This window comes from Marmota flaviventris, chromosome 3 (assembly GCF_047511675.1).
Source record: "Marmota flaviventris isolate mMarFla1 chromosome 3, mMarFla1.hap1, whole genome shotgun sequence".
Taxonomy (NCBI): Eukaryota; Metazoa; Chordata; class Mammalia; order Rodentia; family Sciuridae; genus Marmota; species Marmota flaviventris.
Genome location: NC_092500.1, coordinates 23,755,080 through 23,772,100, shown reverse-complemented (window position 1 = coordinate 23,772,100; position 17,021 = coordinate 23,755,080). Strand labels below are relative to the sequence as shown.

Sequence of the window (17,021 nt, the reverse complement as noted above, 5' to 3'; positions counted from 1 at the left end):
TGTTTAAACTGTGTATATCATCCTGATTGAATTTGGGCAAATCATATGACTCTAGAAATTTGTTGATGCCTTTAATATTTCCTATTTTATTGGAGTACAAGTTTTCAAAATAATTTCTAAATATCTTCTGTATTTCTGTAGTGTTTGTTGTGATATTACCTTTTCATCACGTATCTTACTAATTTGAGTTTTCTCTCTCCTTCTCTTTGTTAGCATGGCTAAAGGTTTGATAATTTTATTATTTTTTTAAACTTTTTTTTTTAGTTGTAGTTGGACACAATCCTTTATTTATTTATTTTTATGTGGTGCTAAGGATCGAACCCAGGGCCTCTCACATGCTAGGCAAGCACTCTATCGCTGAGCCACAACCCCAGCCCCTAATTTTATTTATTTTTTCAAAGAACTAACATTTTGTTTTGTTAATTTTTTTCAATTTTTTTTTTTTTTTGCTGTTGTTGTTTCAATTTCATTGATTACAACTCTGATTTTAACTATTTTTTATCTTCTAGTGCTTTTGGTATTGATTTGTTCTTCTTTTTCTAAGGTTTTGAGATGTAATGTTAGGTCATTTATTTGTTGACTTTTTCTTCTTTTAAGAATGAACTCCATGCAATGTACTTTCCTCTTAGAACTGCCTTCATAGTGTCCCAGAGATTTTGATATATTGTATCAGTGTTCTCATTTACCTCTAAGAATTTTTTAATCTCCTCCTTGATGTCTTTTGCAACCCATTGTTCATTTAATAGCGTATTATTTAGTCTCCAGGTGTTGAAGTAGTTTTTATTTTTAATTTTGTCATTGATTTCTAGTTTCTAATTTCATTCCATTATGATGGGATAGAAGGCAGGGTGGTTTTTTATTTGTTAAGAGTCTCTGTGGCATAATATATAGTCTGTTTTATAGAAGGATCCATGTGCTGCTGAGAAGAAAGTATATTTGCTTGTTGAAGGATGAAATATTCTATATTATGTCAGTTAAGTCTTAAGTTATTGATTATATTATTGAGTTCTATAGTTTCTTTGTTCAGCTTTTATTTGGAAGATCTATCCAGTGCTGAAAGAGGTGTGTTAAAGTTACACAAAATTATTGTAGAGGTCTTTCACTCTTGAACTTGAGAAGAATTTGTTTGATGAACATAGCTGCTCCATTGTTTGGGGCATATTATATTTATAATTGTTATGTCTTATTTGTGTATGGTTTCCTTGAGCAATATGAAATGTCCTTCTTTTATCCCTTTTAATTAACTTTAGCTTAAAGTCTACTTTATTTGATACGAGGATGGAAACCCCTGCTTTCTTCCACAGTCCATGTGAGTGGTATGATTTTTCCCAACCTTTCACCTTCAGTCTGTGGCAATCTTCCTACGAGATGAGATAAGTCTCCTGGAGGCAGCATATGTTGGATCTTTTTTTTTTTTTGATCCAATCTGCTAGCCTGTGTCTTTTGGTGAGTTTAGGCATTAACATTCAGGGTTATTATTGAGACATGATTTGTATTCCCAGCCATTTTTGTTATTTAACTTGCACTTGGTGTCTCCTTTGATTAGTTTTTCCTTTAGTGTAATACCTCCCCTCTGCTGATTTTCATTGTTGTTTTTCATTTCCTCTTCATGGAATATTTTCTCAAGGACTGTAGCGCAGGTTTTCTAGCTGTAAATTCTTTTAATTTTTGTTTATCATGGAAGATTTTTATTTCATCATCGAATTTAAAGTTTAATTTTGCTGGATACAAGATTCTTGGTTGGCATACATTTTCTTTCAGAGCTTGATATATGTTGTTCCACGATCTTCTAGCTTTCAGGGTGTGGTTTGAAAAATCTGCACATAATCTAATTGTTTTCCCCAAAATGTAATCTGATTCCTTTCTCTTGTGGCTTTTAGTATTCTCTCCTTATATATGTTAGGCATTTTCACTATTACGTGCCTCAGTGTGGAAATCTATTATGATTTTGTACATTTGGCGTCCTTGTAAGCCTCTTGAATTTGGTTTTCCAATTCATTCTTCATGTTTGGAAAATTTTCTGATATTATTTCATTCAATAGATTGTTCATTCCTTTGGTTTGGAACTCTATACCTTCCTCTATCCCAATAACTCTTTCAGTTTCTTAAATTTAAAAAGTATTTATAAAAATTTAAAGTTTGTAAAAAAAAAAATTGACTTTTTAAAATTCAAATTACTGTTACTGAGCCCAACTTCTATATTGCTCAGTTTTATAATAGATAGGATCTGAGTTGTTAAAAAAAATAGTAGGACATTTCTGTGATTAAATTGAAATTTTACATACTTTTGTTTCTTTGAACAATCAAGGATTTGAAATCTTTGATAATTATCAGATTGGTTTCTTGGTAAAAGTGACAAGTCCTTGGAGTTTCACTGAATCTACATCAGACTGAATTTCATATCAGAAAAAAGATTGCCTGAATATATGTAGAATTCTACTTTGAAATGTCTGAGCCGAATTGAAGCTATTAGTTTTATGTGGAATGCAGTGTCTTTCTGCAAGGTAAAATGAACCGTGTTGCTCCTTACAGAAATGCTGGGGCTGACCGACTGCTTAGACCATAATTGCCTGTCAGTGTTTGGCAAGTTCAGCAGCTTAGGCTTGAAAATAGACTGTGTTGTCTTTCTCAAACTGTTGCATTTTCCAAAGCAGTTAAAAATGTAGATCTACTTTATTGATTCTTTGGATTTAAAAAAAAAAAAAAACTTTAGATATAACAGGGTGAGATTCTGTGAGATTTTAAATGTATTATAATATATGTTAAATCCATTTACTTTTCAAGTGTAATTTTTGCTTTTTTATGTATAGATAACCCATTTGAGTACAGAGTCTGTTAAATGCAAATAAGTACTAATTACATTTTTAAAATAATTATTATTTTATCAGAGTAAATTTAGGGCTGGGCATATAACGTGGGAGAGCATATATGCAAGACCATGGGTTTGATCCCCAGCAGTGCCAAAAAGAAAAAAAAATTCTAATTTGATTTATTTGGTTAATTGATATGTTTATACCTGAATTGTTTATACTCAAAGTATTTCACTACAAAGCTTTATATCTAATATTGGTCCTCTTTAAGTTTTATATGGAAACACGAGTATAATTTACATTGGGATAGAAGTGTTTGCATAGCATGTTCTTTATTTTATTGCTGTATTTCTTTAGTATTTGTATGTACTTGCCTGGCCTATATTATGTTCTTGAACAATTTATAATTGACATGTGGTCAATTAGGGCTTTGCTGAGGCTGGCCTCAAACTTGTTGGCCTTCCATGTTACTGGGATTATAAGTGTACACCACAGTGCCTGGCTATGTTTTTCTCTTAATGATTGATTTTATTCCATTTGTGTCTTCCAGACTTTTTTTTAATGGGAAGTTATTTGTTTTCTTCTATAGTCATTCTCCTTGTCTAATCCTGTTTTCTGCCTTTTTCTCATTAGTGAATGCTCATATTAGTCTTCACAACCAATTTTTAATGATTATAGATATATTATTGTTTAGTATCACAGTTTACGTAAACATTCCTCTGTTATTTTAGATATTTTCCAAATTTTTATAATCAGAACAGACACCATATTAATATTGTTTCCATAAGTACATCTCTTCTGCTTCAGACTTTCTTTCAAGGTGCTAATTCTTTCAATGTATTTCATTTTCTTTCCAAGGGGAGCTTAAGTGTGTTATTCTCTTATATTTGATCTCAAATGTTTAATAATTTATTTTTTTCTTTATAAATCACTTTTTTTCTCTATATGAGTTCCCCTCCCCGCTTTGAAGTCCACTAATTTTACTATAACGTGTGCTGGAGCTGGTCATTCTGTGCTGCTATTCTTATGTATACAGTATGTGTAGTTTCATATCTTTTTTTAAATTTTAGGAAAATTTTCTTCAGTTATAGCTTTTGTATTTGTTGTTTTTCCCTATCTTTGTCATATTGTTGTTGTTGGATATCTTTGCTTATTTTCAGTTGTCTTTTTTTTCCTAAATTCTTTTTTATTCTTTTTGATTTTTAAAAATTTCTTTTTACTTCTAGATATTCTCTGTTATGTTTGTTCATTCTTGTATTTCTTCTAAATTAGCCTTCGTTTTTAAAGAGAATTTTAAAAATTTTAATTCTTTTTCAAGTTCTTATATCTCATTTTTTAGTTTTCTAATTCTAACTTATGTTTTAAAGGGTCTTGTGTCATTTTTTTGTTGTCCTTTTGGCTATCAATTGAGAATGTCTTCTTGTTTTCTTTGTTCTCACAGTAATTATATGTGGAGTGTATCTCTGAAATTAGTTTCCTTGAACTTCTAGACAGAGATGGGGTTCAGGGTATGTAATTTCACAGAGCTCCCTCTTGTTTTAAGGTAGGTTTCTTTAAAAAAAAAATAAAAAGAAGTGTTATCTTGCTTTCTGGGGTTCCCTGGTTTGTTCTATTTCTCCAACTGAATGTGAACCTTTGTTTTTTTTCTGTTGCTCCAGCTTGCCCAGGTTTACTTCTGCTCCCAGCAGTCTCCTCAGTGACAGGGAGGCACTTTGGCTGATAATTTTGGGGATTCACAAGGTCTAAACTGCTGTAGCCCTTCAGAACTTTCATAGACCTGAAAAGACCTGGTAATATAATGGGTATTCCTGGTTAGAGTTGAAATTTGCCACCACGCTTTTCTGTAAATACTGTGTGGCTTTGTTTTCAGATCTGTTTCAAACTTCATATTATTTCCCTCTGTTTCTTTTTATATAGACACTACCATGAAGGACTCCTCATGGCTGTTAATTGACCTGCCAGCATGTTTTGGGGGGAATTAATGTAGATATATGACTGTCTAGTTTTATTGTAAATATACATGGAATTTTAGTTCTATCTACTTTATTATCTGTCTGTTAAGCACAGACACATGCACATACCCCTTCACATACTGTATGGGGGTGGGGGTCCTTTAAGACCCCAGTAGAAGAATTCACAAGACTCAGTGTATAATCACACAACTATGATTTATTATGATGAAAGGATATAGAGCAAAATCAGTAAAGAGAAAATGCACATGGGGGAAGTCCATGGGAAACTAAGTGTGAGCTTCCAAGAGTCATCTCCCCAACAACATGTAGGGGTGGAGGGAATGTTGTCACACAAAACCTTGGTCTGGTGGTAGCCCAGTGAAAGCTCAGTTAGTCCAAGTAGTTGAGGGGCAAAGCAGAGGTATAGAAAGAACCTTATTACCACAATCTGCCTGGTTGATTAGAAGATGGCTGTACTATCACCATTGTCCTAGGGACCATCTTAGCTAATACCTGCAAGTGAAGGGCTTATATAGGAAATTTAAGGAAGTGTATCTTCAGCCACAGATGGGTGGCACCAGAATAATCACTAATTCTACAGTGGTCTATTTTCTGATATTATCTGACAGTTATCAGATGTTTTGGCTTGTGTATATCTGCAGAAAGATTATTGATTAGAAGGCCTTATGATAATGTTTCCCTTGTTTCCTTTTTCTGGAATAACTTATTGTAGCTCTTAATGTCTTATTTAGAATTTAAAAAGCTAGGGAAAGAAAACAAAAAGCAAGTTTACAAAGGACAATTTGCAGAGGACAAGTTAACTCACCTAGGTAGCTTCACTTTCTGCCCTCTGAAGGTTCAGTAGATTGAATTTGCTGAAATAAACTAAACATCTGATAACAGGAGAGGTAAGAATGAAAACTGAGTACCCAATAATTGAGTAAGATTTAGAAGCTTATATACTCTTCTTTAAATGAGAGAAATGGGGACCATAGGCACTTTCTGAGAGAATAAATGCATTGTGGGGAGAGGAGTGGCTCCAAAGAACAGATAGTTCCTAGGGCAGAGTTCCTCTGAGTTTGGGAGGGGTTAAGACGAGTTATGGGAAGTTGAAAATTGTGCTGTGAACAAAGGCAGTCTCTCAGATGACATCCGCAGAAGGGATGGGAAGTCTGTCCAGTATGTATAGTGATGACCTTTAGTTTCTTCTGTGATTAATTTTCCCTGATTTAGTGAGATTTCCAAGATGATTTTATTCCTTCTGGATGAACTCCTTAGGCAAGGGAACTTAGTGAAAGTCATTCCCTGTAATTCCAGAAGGAGGATCCAGTGATTTGTAGGAGGAGTTTGGAGTAGGTGTTGTGAGGTCAGAGAATCCGGAGGCTGATTCTCTAGTTCAAAGTGCTGAGCGTGTCAAGCCAAGACATTTTTGTAAGCATCAACAGAGATAATGTGCTTAATTTTTCCAGCATAAAATTGTGACATTGTATGAAATGTTATCTACCAGGAAAAGCTTGCAAGTAAGTTTTTATTGGAAGCTAGTTATTTAGAAGCTTATATACCCTTCTTTAAATGAGAGAAGTGGGGACCATAGGCACTTAATGAGAGAATAAATGCATTGTGGGTAGATAAGTGGGTCCAAAGAACAGACAGTACCTTAGGGCAGAGTTCCTTTGGGTTGGCAGCCTTCCTCTAATGCAGCCTCTCTGGCTACTCATATATGCCAAAATTCCAGACTCCTAGAAGGAAAGCAGATGTTCATCCATACACCTCATCTTTTGCCCAAATAGTTTAGGCATAGCGAACCACTCCTATAAGGTATAATGGGAACCTTCCAAAATTCAAGTTCCCAGATGCCAGCCAAGGACCAACCTTGAAAGCAGAACTTGCTAAAGAAGTCTCAGGTCTGCTTTTCTGCACACATACATATGAGTAGTGGAATTTAAGAAGAGTTTAAAGAAATGCCACTATTATAATCATTATTTCCCAGAATTCTCCAATTAAGATCTTTCTCTAAGCAGAAGAGAAATCTGTTCAGATTTCCATTTTGAAGATGGTGTTTCTACAATACTAGGAAGGATTGCTAGGAAACCATTGAGAGTGGAAGTGGGTTAAACATGCAGTAGCTCAGGTGATAAGAGGTTATCAGCTAGTGCTTTTGAAAGAAGACCTGGGAATCAAGGAAAGGGGAGGGGAAGGAGTCAAAAGGGAAACTACATATGTATATTTATGTGTGTATGCATATGTCCACATGCAATATATATACTACACACTAAGGCAATAAGAAAATATCATGAATGTATTTTCTTTTCTGTTTCTAAGTCATAAGGGGAGACAAGTCCAGAAAATTTAAATATGTAAAAATTTAAAACCTATGATAGAAAGCAAGAAAAAAAATCAGTAAAACTAAAAGGAAATGGGAAAAATATTTATAACCTCTAAGAGTGTTTATGGCCTTATACTAAGATTTGTAAGTTAGTACTTTTAAAAAATCTTAACCCAGTAAAAATAGGCAAAGTGTATTAATGGGCAGTTCACAAAAGGAGAGAGACAGATGGTCATATTATTTTTCAACCAGGACCTTTTAAAGCAAGAACAACAATGAGATACAAATTATTTTGCAAATTAGCTGTTTTTTTTTTTTTTTTTAAAGAAACTGTAGTAGTCAGGTACTTGGAAATGGAGGTAACTTAAATGTGCAGCATTAGATTATTGTAATCAGTTGATTTTTTTGTAGAACTTTTTTTTCTTGAAATAGTTTATAATCTAACAAAATAAGTGCTTAACAAGTTAAGACTGATGATACAATAGATGTAGAAAGTTCAGAAATGATATCCTATTAATATTAATACAGGATCAAAGAATAGACGTTTATAGAAGTTGGTGTGCTTACTTATGAATCTTTTTAAAAAAATCTTTGTAGGAGCTGGGTGTGATGGTGTAGGCTGAAGCAGGAGGATTGCAGTTTGAGGCCAGCCTGGACTGGCTACTTAACCAGAACCTGTCTCAAAATTTTAAAAACAGAGAGAAAAGAGAAGATAGGAAGGAAGGAAGGGGGGGGGGGGCGCAGGGAAGGAAGAAAAGAAAGAAGGAAGGAAAAGAAAGAAACCCAGGAGGGTTAGGGACATAGCCCAGAGTTTGTGCTTTCTACTTGCTTAATAAGCCCAAACCCTGGGTTTGATTCCTGGCACCATAAGAAAAATGAAGTCTAAAAATTGATCGAATGATGGGTATACAAGCAACAGTGAACAAAGTATTATGAACTATGAGACAGTGGTGAAAGCTACTGTCCATCTGAATCTGCAGAAATGCCATTTAATCCTCAAAAGAGTCTTGATAGGCAAACAAAAGTCTTTTATATTTTATAAATGAGAATATTAATGTTTGGAGAATTTAAGTATTTACCTAAATCATGGCTAGTTTGGCTGAACCTCTACCTAAAGCCAGGTTTATCTGAGAATAACATTTATGATTATCTGTCGCCTTTTTTTCTTAATAAGTTGCCATGTTGATCTTAAGAACTTGAAGCAATATATATAATTTAGCTTTTGTGAGTCAAGAAATATGTTTTAACTATTTATGTTTTATTATATAAAGTGGTAAGCTCCTTGTTCCCTGATATACTCAGACAGATTCTGGATAACCATATTTTAAGAAGGTTTTAGGTAAATTTTTGCTGTGGCTAATATCAGTTTGAACTTTATAAACTTTGAGAATCCATGGATCTATGCTTTTATGGTGTTCTCTTTCTTTCACTTATGCTTGTGCATTTCATCTAAATTTAGATCATGTGGAGGACCGTAAGTATATGAACACAAAGTGCTGTGGAAATCCTTGAAAATTAATGTTTGCCTTATGTTTTGATAGGTTGGCACATGACTCTAAACCATTAATTATAATCCACTAAAGAATTCTGTCTTATGTAGTCAAAATTCATGAGGTTTATTCTTGAATGTAGACCAGAGGAAGGATTTGTCTATTCAAGTGTATATGCTTTTTCTCAACAAAAATGAAAAATATATAAACCAATACTTTCTTTTTGTACTTTAGCTATATGAAAAGCAGAGCCAAATGTAATGGGTGAACATAATAGTTATCTTACCCTAGATGTTTGATAGCAAACACTTGGTTTCCTTAGTTAGAGTTTGTTTTATGTTATTCCTAAACATTTTTTGTTATGGAAGGTAAATGCCTGTTATTTTTAAAAAAACATCGTAGAATTACATAGATTATAAATTTGCAGGGGAAAGTAGCTTAAAAGTCAAGTACTTAATTCTTATGATGCATTATAATATCAGTAGTTTGAGTGTCATTTTTTGGAAAAATAGGTAAAATTCAATCTGTTGTAATGTAAGACCTGTTTACCCATCCTGTGTCTTTATTTATTTTGGTGCATTAAAAACTGGAAATGGAGAATGTTTTCACTGCCTCAGGGATTAGTGTTTAGAAAATGGCCAGCATTGCTCTTAGGCTGATACTTTTGAAAGAGTGGATATAATTTATCTCAGGTCTGTAGCATTGCCAGTTCCTCCTTTAGGGTTTAATGTCTTATTATGCTTCAGGTGTTAAGTTGACAGTTTATCACATACTCAAACATACCCAGATACCTAAAGTATATATAGAAAACAAATGTGAAATATTATTGCTTATTCTCTCCTAGTGTTCCTTTATACTTGTTCATGATTTGTCTCTGATCAAGTCCAATATTTATGGTGAATGTTCTAACCCTAATGGACATAATGTAGGCAATCTCTATATGAGATAAAATCATGACAGATATTCAATTAATAGAATATTTGCATGTTTCGGGTTCATTTTACACCCCCAAAATAATAGTGTGATTGTTGTGATAGAAATACGTTAGTCTTGAAACTAGAGAAGTCATAAACCCCATGTGAAATGTATAGTTGACTATTATTTATAGCTTATATAAAATGTCTTTATGAATGCTTACCATTATGTAAAACTTATTCTTTTATTTTTATAGTCTGTTCGGCACTTGAAGTACTCCTTGTTCAAGAAATCGCTATTGGGCAGTGTTTCAGATAATGGAGTAGTAACTCTCTGGGATGTGAATAGTCAGAGTTCATATCATAACTTTGATAGTACGCATAAAGCTCCAGCTTCAGGCATCTGTTTTTCTCCTGTCAATGAATTGCTGTTTGTAACCATAGGCTTGGATAAAAGAATCATCCTCTATGACACTTCAAGTAAGAAGTAAGTGTGATGTGCTCATATCTTACTTTAGTTTAAAAAACCATAGTTATTTTATTAACAAACATAGACTGTTGGCTAATGTCCAGGGGATCTAATGTTTTTACACTTAATATATATAGCTAGTAAAATCAAGCTCTTTTTCTTTTCATGCAGAAAAAATTGATAGGATTATGGATATTACTTAGGGTGTTTTTGAAATATAGATATTGAGGGATGACATCTTAATGTTTTCATGTCTTTACTTTAGCATGCTTACTATTCTTTTTTGTAAATACATATTTTTAAAGCATTATGATTAATTTGCTTTAAAATTAATTTATTTTCTAGATCAAAGTTTCCTAAACTGTTGACATTGTGGACTGGATAATTCTGTGTTGTGGGGGGCTGTTCCAATTATTGTAGGGTATTTTGCAGTATCCCTGGCCTCTACCTATTAAATCCTATTATCATTGCCAGAGTCATGACAGCCTAAAGTTTCTCCAAATATTGTCAAATATCCCTGGAGGATTATGGCCCCCTAGATGATCTTCTAAACATCTGGGCCCATTTTTCTTCTTTCTTCAGTTATGGGTGTGCTGGATCAGTTACGTAAACAAAAACCAGCTACAAGAGTGCTAGAGCTGTATTCAAGATACCTGATGGGAAGTTCCCACTGTCAGGCCTTGTTAGGATGCTAGAGTTTTTACTGTTACTTTTTTCACTCTCTTCTGAGTTAGCAAGCCATTCTTCTCACACTAAACACACAGGCAAAGAGATCAGCTTCAGCAGATCAGAATCCATATTTCTTTGTTAGCTTCTTCAGGTCAAGCTACATAGACTCTGTTCCTTTTAGCTTTTTGGTCAAGAAGTGTACAACTGAGAACAAAGTAGCAGCTGCTTCCCTGTGAAAGGTCATGGTCCTCTTGAGACCTAAGCAGTTCAGTAAATGGAAAGTGGTTACTTAGAGCTTCATCAACCCTGAGGCTAGAAACCCTTTTTGTGAAGTATTATGTCACATTCACTTCCAAGATAATAATTAATCAAGGTGCTGTTTTCTACATTCTGGTTGATGTAGATTGAACTTATTGAAAGTGAATAGAAAAATAGGATGTAACATTCAGCAGTTACTTACATGTCATTTTATTAGAAATGTCTCTTAAGACAGATTCTAAAATTCTACTTTAAACAAGTGTTTGGGATGTGTATGCTGTTTACCCAATTCTAACTTGGTTAGTAAACATTTATATCACATAAGCTTATACACATATCTGCATATACTTTGTTCCCTTTTCTAAAGGGTAGTGAAAACTTTGGTGGCCGACACTCCTCTGACTGCAGTTGATTTTATGCCAGATGGAGCCACTTTGGCTATTGGATCTTCCCGTGGGAAAATATATCAATATGATTTAAGGATGTTGAAATCACCAGTTAAAACCATCAGTGCTCACAAGACATCTGTGCAGTGTATAGCATTTCAGTACTCCACTGCTCTTACTAAGGTGAGATATTTTCAGCATTTTTTATTTTAGTAAAAAATTCTAGCTCAAAATATGTAAATTTTTTCACTTAAATGCAGTATATTGGTTCATAATTATATGACAGCATTTTAAATAACTTTAGCATAAAGCCCTCTGATACTTAGTTTTAAAAATTTGTGGGTACTTAATTTTCTCTGTCTTTAAAAGTATTTAAAAGTATTTTTATTGGTTTAGAAGAAAACTTAGATCCAACACCAAGCTTAAGATATGTAAGGGAAGAAAATGTTTTTAATCTAATAGAGAATATAAAATATTAACATATAGTAGAAAATATTAGTAACCTGATCCTTTAAATGTTTCATTACATTTTAGTCCAGTTTAAATAAAAACTGTTCAAATAAGGTCACAGCAGCGAATAAACGAGCCATTAATGTGAGCACCGTTGGTGGAGGAATTCAGAATTCTGGAATTGTCAGAGAAGCAACTGCCACTTCTATTTCCACAGTTCTCCCGCAACCCATGACAACAACTGTGGGGAAAGCAACAGTTGCTGTTCAGGACAAAGCAGGTAAATGTTATGTATGTAGAATTTGGGGTTTTTTTCTTCCCCAAATATATTTAATTAGCACTTTCTTTAAGAATATTTATCTCAAAATTCATTTGAGATTTAGGTAAAATTATCAGTAGATGTCATTGAAGAAATGAAAATTTTAACTTTGGATATAAGTTTTTTTTTTTTTTTTTTAATTCATGAAAGGCACTTATTATATTCATTTAAACTTCTATTGTAGGAAATAGTGATTATCTTAAAAAATGAAATGATGCCAACTTAGAAATCATTCATCTTCAGTGTTACCAAACACTAGGTGACTTTCCATTGTGTTTTCAATAGAGAATATGAAACTTTGATGTTCATTATAATTTGACTGAATAGTTAAAAAAAAAGCTGTTAATGACTCCTTTTATTTTATATTTCAGAATGAAAAGTAAGGTGCTGTAATTAATATTTTTAGGTGCTCAATAGTACCTGGCATATATTAAGCAATACATTAGCAGTTTGTTAAATTGCAACATATTCATTTATTTTTTTATTTATCAATGATTTCTTCTATTCTGATAATCATTGATGAGATGGTTCTGATACAAAAGTTCCTGTAGACTTTGGGAAGGTATTATAATAAGCTTCATCATACTTAAAATAGAAAACATCCCTTATTCCCAGTAAAGACCATATTGCTGAAAACCTTTTTGTTTTCAGTGTATTAGGCTATATCATCAATTTGCAGTACTTTTAAAAGTCTTAATGGCAAACTAGTTTTGAAATATGCTCAATATATTCATATATTTTTAAGTTTTCAAGATAGGTAGTTTGGCAAAACTCATTGTTGGTATCTTCTGGGTTGGAGTTTTAATATTTCCAAGTAGCAGCAAAACTTTAATTTGTTGACCTTGATAGTATGGAATAGTTTTTTTTTTAAGTATATTTACTATCAATTTCCTGTGAATATCTATATCATCCTTATAGAATAGTCACTATGTATAGAAAATAATTGGGTGCTTATTTAAGGACTCTTGGAGACAAATACCATTGCTATTTACCTAAAAGAATAAGTTCTTTTTGAAATATGACTTTGAGTAATGTCAGCCAATTTGTTAGAATTAACTATATTATGAAAATTGCCAATAAGTTAAAAAAATCTTTAGAAACATATTAATTTGATACATATTTTTAAAAAATAGGTTCTCTCATTTACTCTAAACTCAAGTCTCACTGTTATGTATCTAGTTTTTAATAAGGAGTCTCTTATTTAAGGATGACAACATTAATTAGGAAATGAAAGACGGGTCTGTTGGGTCACTGATGAATGATAATGGTAGGCAAATACACAAAATTTCTGGCAAAATGATTGTTTGCTCTGCCCCCACAGTTAAAGATTTTTATTTATTAACTTTATTTTGAAATAATTGCTAATTTACAGAAAGTTTTTAATATTACTCAAATAACTCCTGAGCTTTTAGCAAATTCACCACTTTGTAAATTTTGTTACATTGGCCTCCTCATTCTTTCCTTCAAACACGTATGCACACACACGCATACACACATCTTTACACACACACACAAAACACATTTTTTTCCCCTGGGAAGCATTGAGAGTAATTAGACTTAAATCTTAGATCCATTACTTCCTATCTAGACAGCTTTAGACCGCTTTCTTAACATGCCAGACTTTCATTTGTTCCCTCCATATATTGAGATAATAATATTTAGCTTTTAGGATTTTGTGAAAATCAGAAGAAATGTATCACAAGTATCTGGCACAAGGCAGACAGTGGATGGTGGTATTGCTGATACTGTTATCTTCATGATCATCACCATCACTCTCATTGTTTTATGCTTTGTGTAATTATTGTTGCTTCTACTAAAGTTGTCCTGATTTAGATATTGAAAAGAATCTCTGAAGACTTGTTTCTGGTGCTCATTTTTAGTACAAAACATTTGTTTAAGAAGTCAAAACTAAGGCTTTAGCACTGTTTTTATATGATACCAAACTTGTTTTTTTTTTATATTTAATTTGTGCATGTTAAAGCTTGCATATTATTACAGGCTGGAGTTAGACCTAGAAAGAAGGAGAGAAAATGTCTCTTTATAACAGTTTAACTCTTATGGTAAACACTTTTCAGTGGTTGTGATATTCAAATGATTTGGTTATGATTTAGCTTTCTAGCAGTTGTTATTAGAAAAATTTATTCTGTTAGCAAGACATGGACATTTTTGGATATACAATAGTCCATTCTTTGTTTTTATCCTAGGGTTTGCAGTTTTCATTTGAGACTGAGATGCTAAATAAAACACTTTAAAATATAGCACAGTAATGTGCTACCATTCCCAGATTTTCATCCAACTTCTCAAATCTCAAGAACTCATTCCTTAACCCAGAAATGAGCAAGAAGCTACTGATCCTACAGAGTTCCTCTTACAAAGTCCCTGCATTATATACTGCCAGAGAAAATAAACTGCTGCAACCTCTTTAGTGTTGTGTAATGAATCTTGTTTGTTAGGCATTGTATTACATACCTGCCAGACTTTTTGCCTCCATCATTTGTAGATGAACCCAAGAGTTCATAACAAAAGTAAGCTGTGTTCAGAGGGCAGCCAAGTGTATAAATTATTTCAGAAATTTTCCATTAAAATGGCTAAAATAAAGTGTTGCTGTATGAACAGATAAGCTTTTTGCTTTTGAGGAGCCCTTCATTCCATGAAAGTGCTGATTGGCTTAATTATTGTCATATTCTGCTTTTTTTTCACAGATGCTCACAGTTGTAAATTTCTAAAAAATGGGTAATATTGATAATTTTTTCAACTTAGCTTCTGATGATGTTTAATTAGATTTAATAACAACTTTTTTTTTTTAATCTAATTCATCTAAGGTTTTCCTCGAAGCATAAATACAGATATTTTATCTAAGGAAACTGACAGTGGAAAAAGTCAGGATTTCTCCAGCTTTGATGATACTGGGAAAAGTAGTTTAGGGGACATGTTCTCACCTATCAGAGATGGTAAGTGTATTCAGATGGGTGGATCACGTTCTCTTGCTGGTGGTCATTACATTCTCCTCCTAAAATGTGGGTAATATTTTTTGTATACTCAAGTTAATTAAGACCAATTGGAGAGTAACTAAGAACAGAGTAGGGTCGAAGAGAATGAGAAGAAGATTAACATTAAACAGGGATGAGAGGTGGGAGGGAAAGGGAGAGAGAAGGGAAATTGCATGGAAATGAAAGGAGACCCTCAGAGTTATACAAAAGTACATACAAGAGGAAGTGAGGGGAAAGGGAAAAATAATACAAGGGGGACAAATGAATGTCAGTAGAGGGGGCAGAGAGAGAAGAGGGGAGGGGAGGGGAGGGGAGGGGGGATAGTAGAGGATAGGAAAGGCAGCAGAACACAACAGACACTAGTATGGCAATATGTAAATCAATGGATGTGTAACTGATGTGATTCTGCAATCTGTATATGGGGTAAAAATGGGAGCTCATAACCCACTTGAATCAAAGTGTGAAATATGATATATCAAGAACTATGTAATGTTTTGAACAACCAACAATAAAAAATTTTAAAAAAGTATGTAAACATTTAAATAAGAAATTTTAGTTATTACTTGCTTAGTTTAAAAAATCACATTAAAATTTAGTGGTTTAAATTAAAAAAAAAAAAAAAAAAAGACCAATTGGCTTATTTTCTCTTGTCCTGAGCAACATTTTTCTGATATTTTACATATATACTCTATCACATATAAAAATATATTTTTTGATATTGCAGATAATATAATTCTAAAGTAGTTATTGGTAATTTTCACATGGTAACTATGCAAATAGTTCTCAAATTATTATTTTAATTTCCACAAAAATTTCTTTCTTTACTGTGGTGCTGAGTATCAAACCTCAGGGCTTTATGAATGCTAGACCAGTGCTATACCACTGAGCCCTAGCCAACCAAAATAATTTCTTAAAGGAAGTTTTACCTTTATAGGCAGTCTTTTACTTGTATCTACTTCAAAATAAGTCTCCCTAAAATTTTGGATGTTTTGGTATGCAAAAAATATCTTCCTAGTTTAAAAAATTTAGAATTGTTAGTGGGTTTTTTTTTTTTTTTTCTTTTTTTTTTTTTAATAGGAAGTTTAACTACATTGAACTTTATTTATTTATTTTTTTTTATGTGGTGCTGAGGATCGAACCCAGGATCTTATGCACATGCTAAGCGAGTGCTCAACCACTGAGCTACAACCCCAGCCCTAGATTATTAGTGTTTAATTGATATTTGTTAAATGTTTTCACAGAGTATATGGCCATATGATAGAATACCTCCTCATTTATGCTATGTATGAAAGTACCATATTTTGTGCTTGTGTGTATACATAATATATATTAAAAATATTGCCATTAAGTCTTTGCTGGCTTGATAGGTGGGAACTAAGACAGTATTTAGCTGTACTTTTTAGGTGCTAATGTTCATCTTTTGATGTATTTTTAGGTGCTGTACTTTAGATGCTAATGTGGGAACATCTTACTATTTATAGTAATGTAATCAATAATTGGGTAAATATCTAGAGGGTAATTTGGAAGAGTTAAATTAATCATATTTTTTGGCCTATTAATTCCATTTCTACAAATTTACCTTAGAAAATATTCAGAGAAGCCTACAAAGATTTGTGGGTTTACAGTTTTATTTATAGTAGTGAAAGCTTAGAGACAATCAAAATATCAGGTTTTTGTTTTTTAGTTGTAGATGGACATGATATCTTTATTTTATTTATTTATATTTTTTATGTGGTTCTGAGGATTGAGCCCAGTGCCTCACAGGTGTGAGGCAAGAGTTCTACCACAGAGTTACAATCCCAGCCCCAGTATTAGGTTCTTGAAATTGTTACATTCACTTAGGATTTTTACAACTTCATTTTTACTTTAATGTTGTCTTTCCCAAGTTTACATAGTCAGAAGGAATAAACGTGTATTTGTATAGAATTATTGGTTATCTTCTGCCTTACCCTAGTCAGAAAATAACCACTTAAATTTCTGGGTCAGAA

The 17,021-nt window shown here is 32.9% G+C and overlaps 1 protein-coding gene across 3 annotated transcripts in view; it reads left to right on the top strand.

Annotated features, from left to right (window-relative positions):
* Nucleotides 1-17,021, top strand: part of Nedd1 (NEDD1 gamma-tubulin ring complex targeting factor) — a 58,558-nt gene that overhangs the window by 27,751 nt on the left and 13,786 nt on the right. For 2 of the 3 annotated variants that reach the window (XM_027927880.3, XM_071609618.1), the window contains exons 6-9: nt 9,750-9,979; nt 11,256-11,457; nt 11,809-12,004; nt 14,866-14,994. In XM_027927880.3, the coding sequence (XP_027783681.2) occupies nt 9,750-9,979; nt 11,256-11,457; nt 11,809-12,004; nt 14,866-14,994 (757 nt within the window). The remainder of the gene's footprint in view (nt 1-9,749; nt 9,980-11,255; nt 11,458-11,808; nt 12,005-14,865; nt 14,995-17,021) is intronic. The other variant, XM_071609619.1, reaches the window with a different exon arrangement.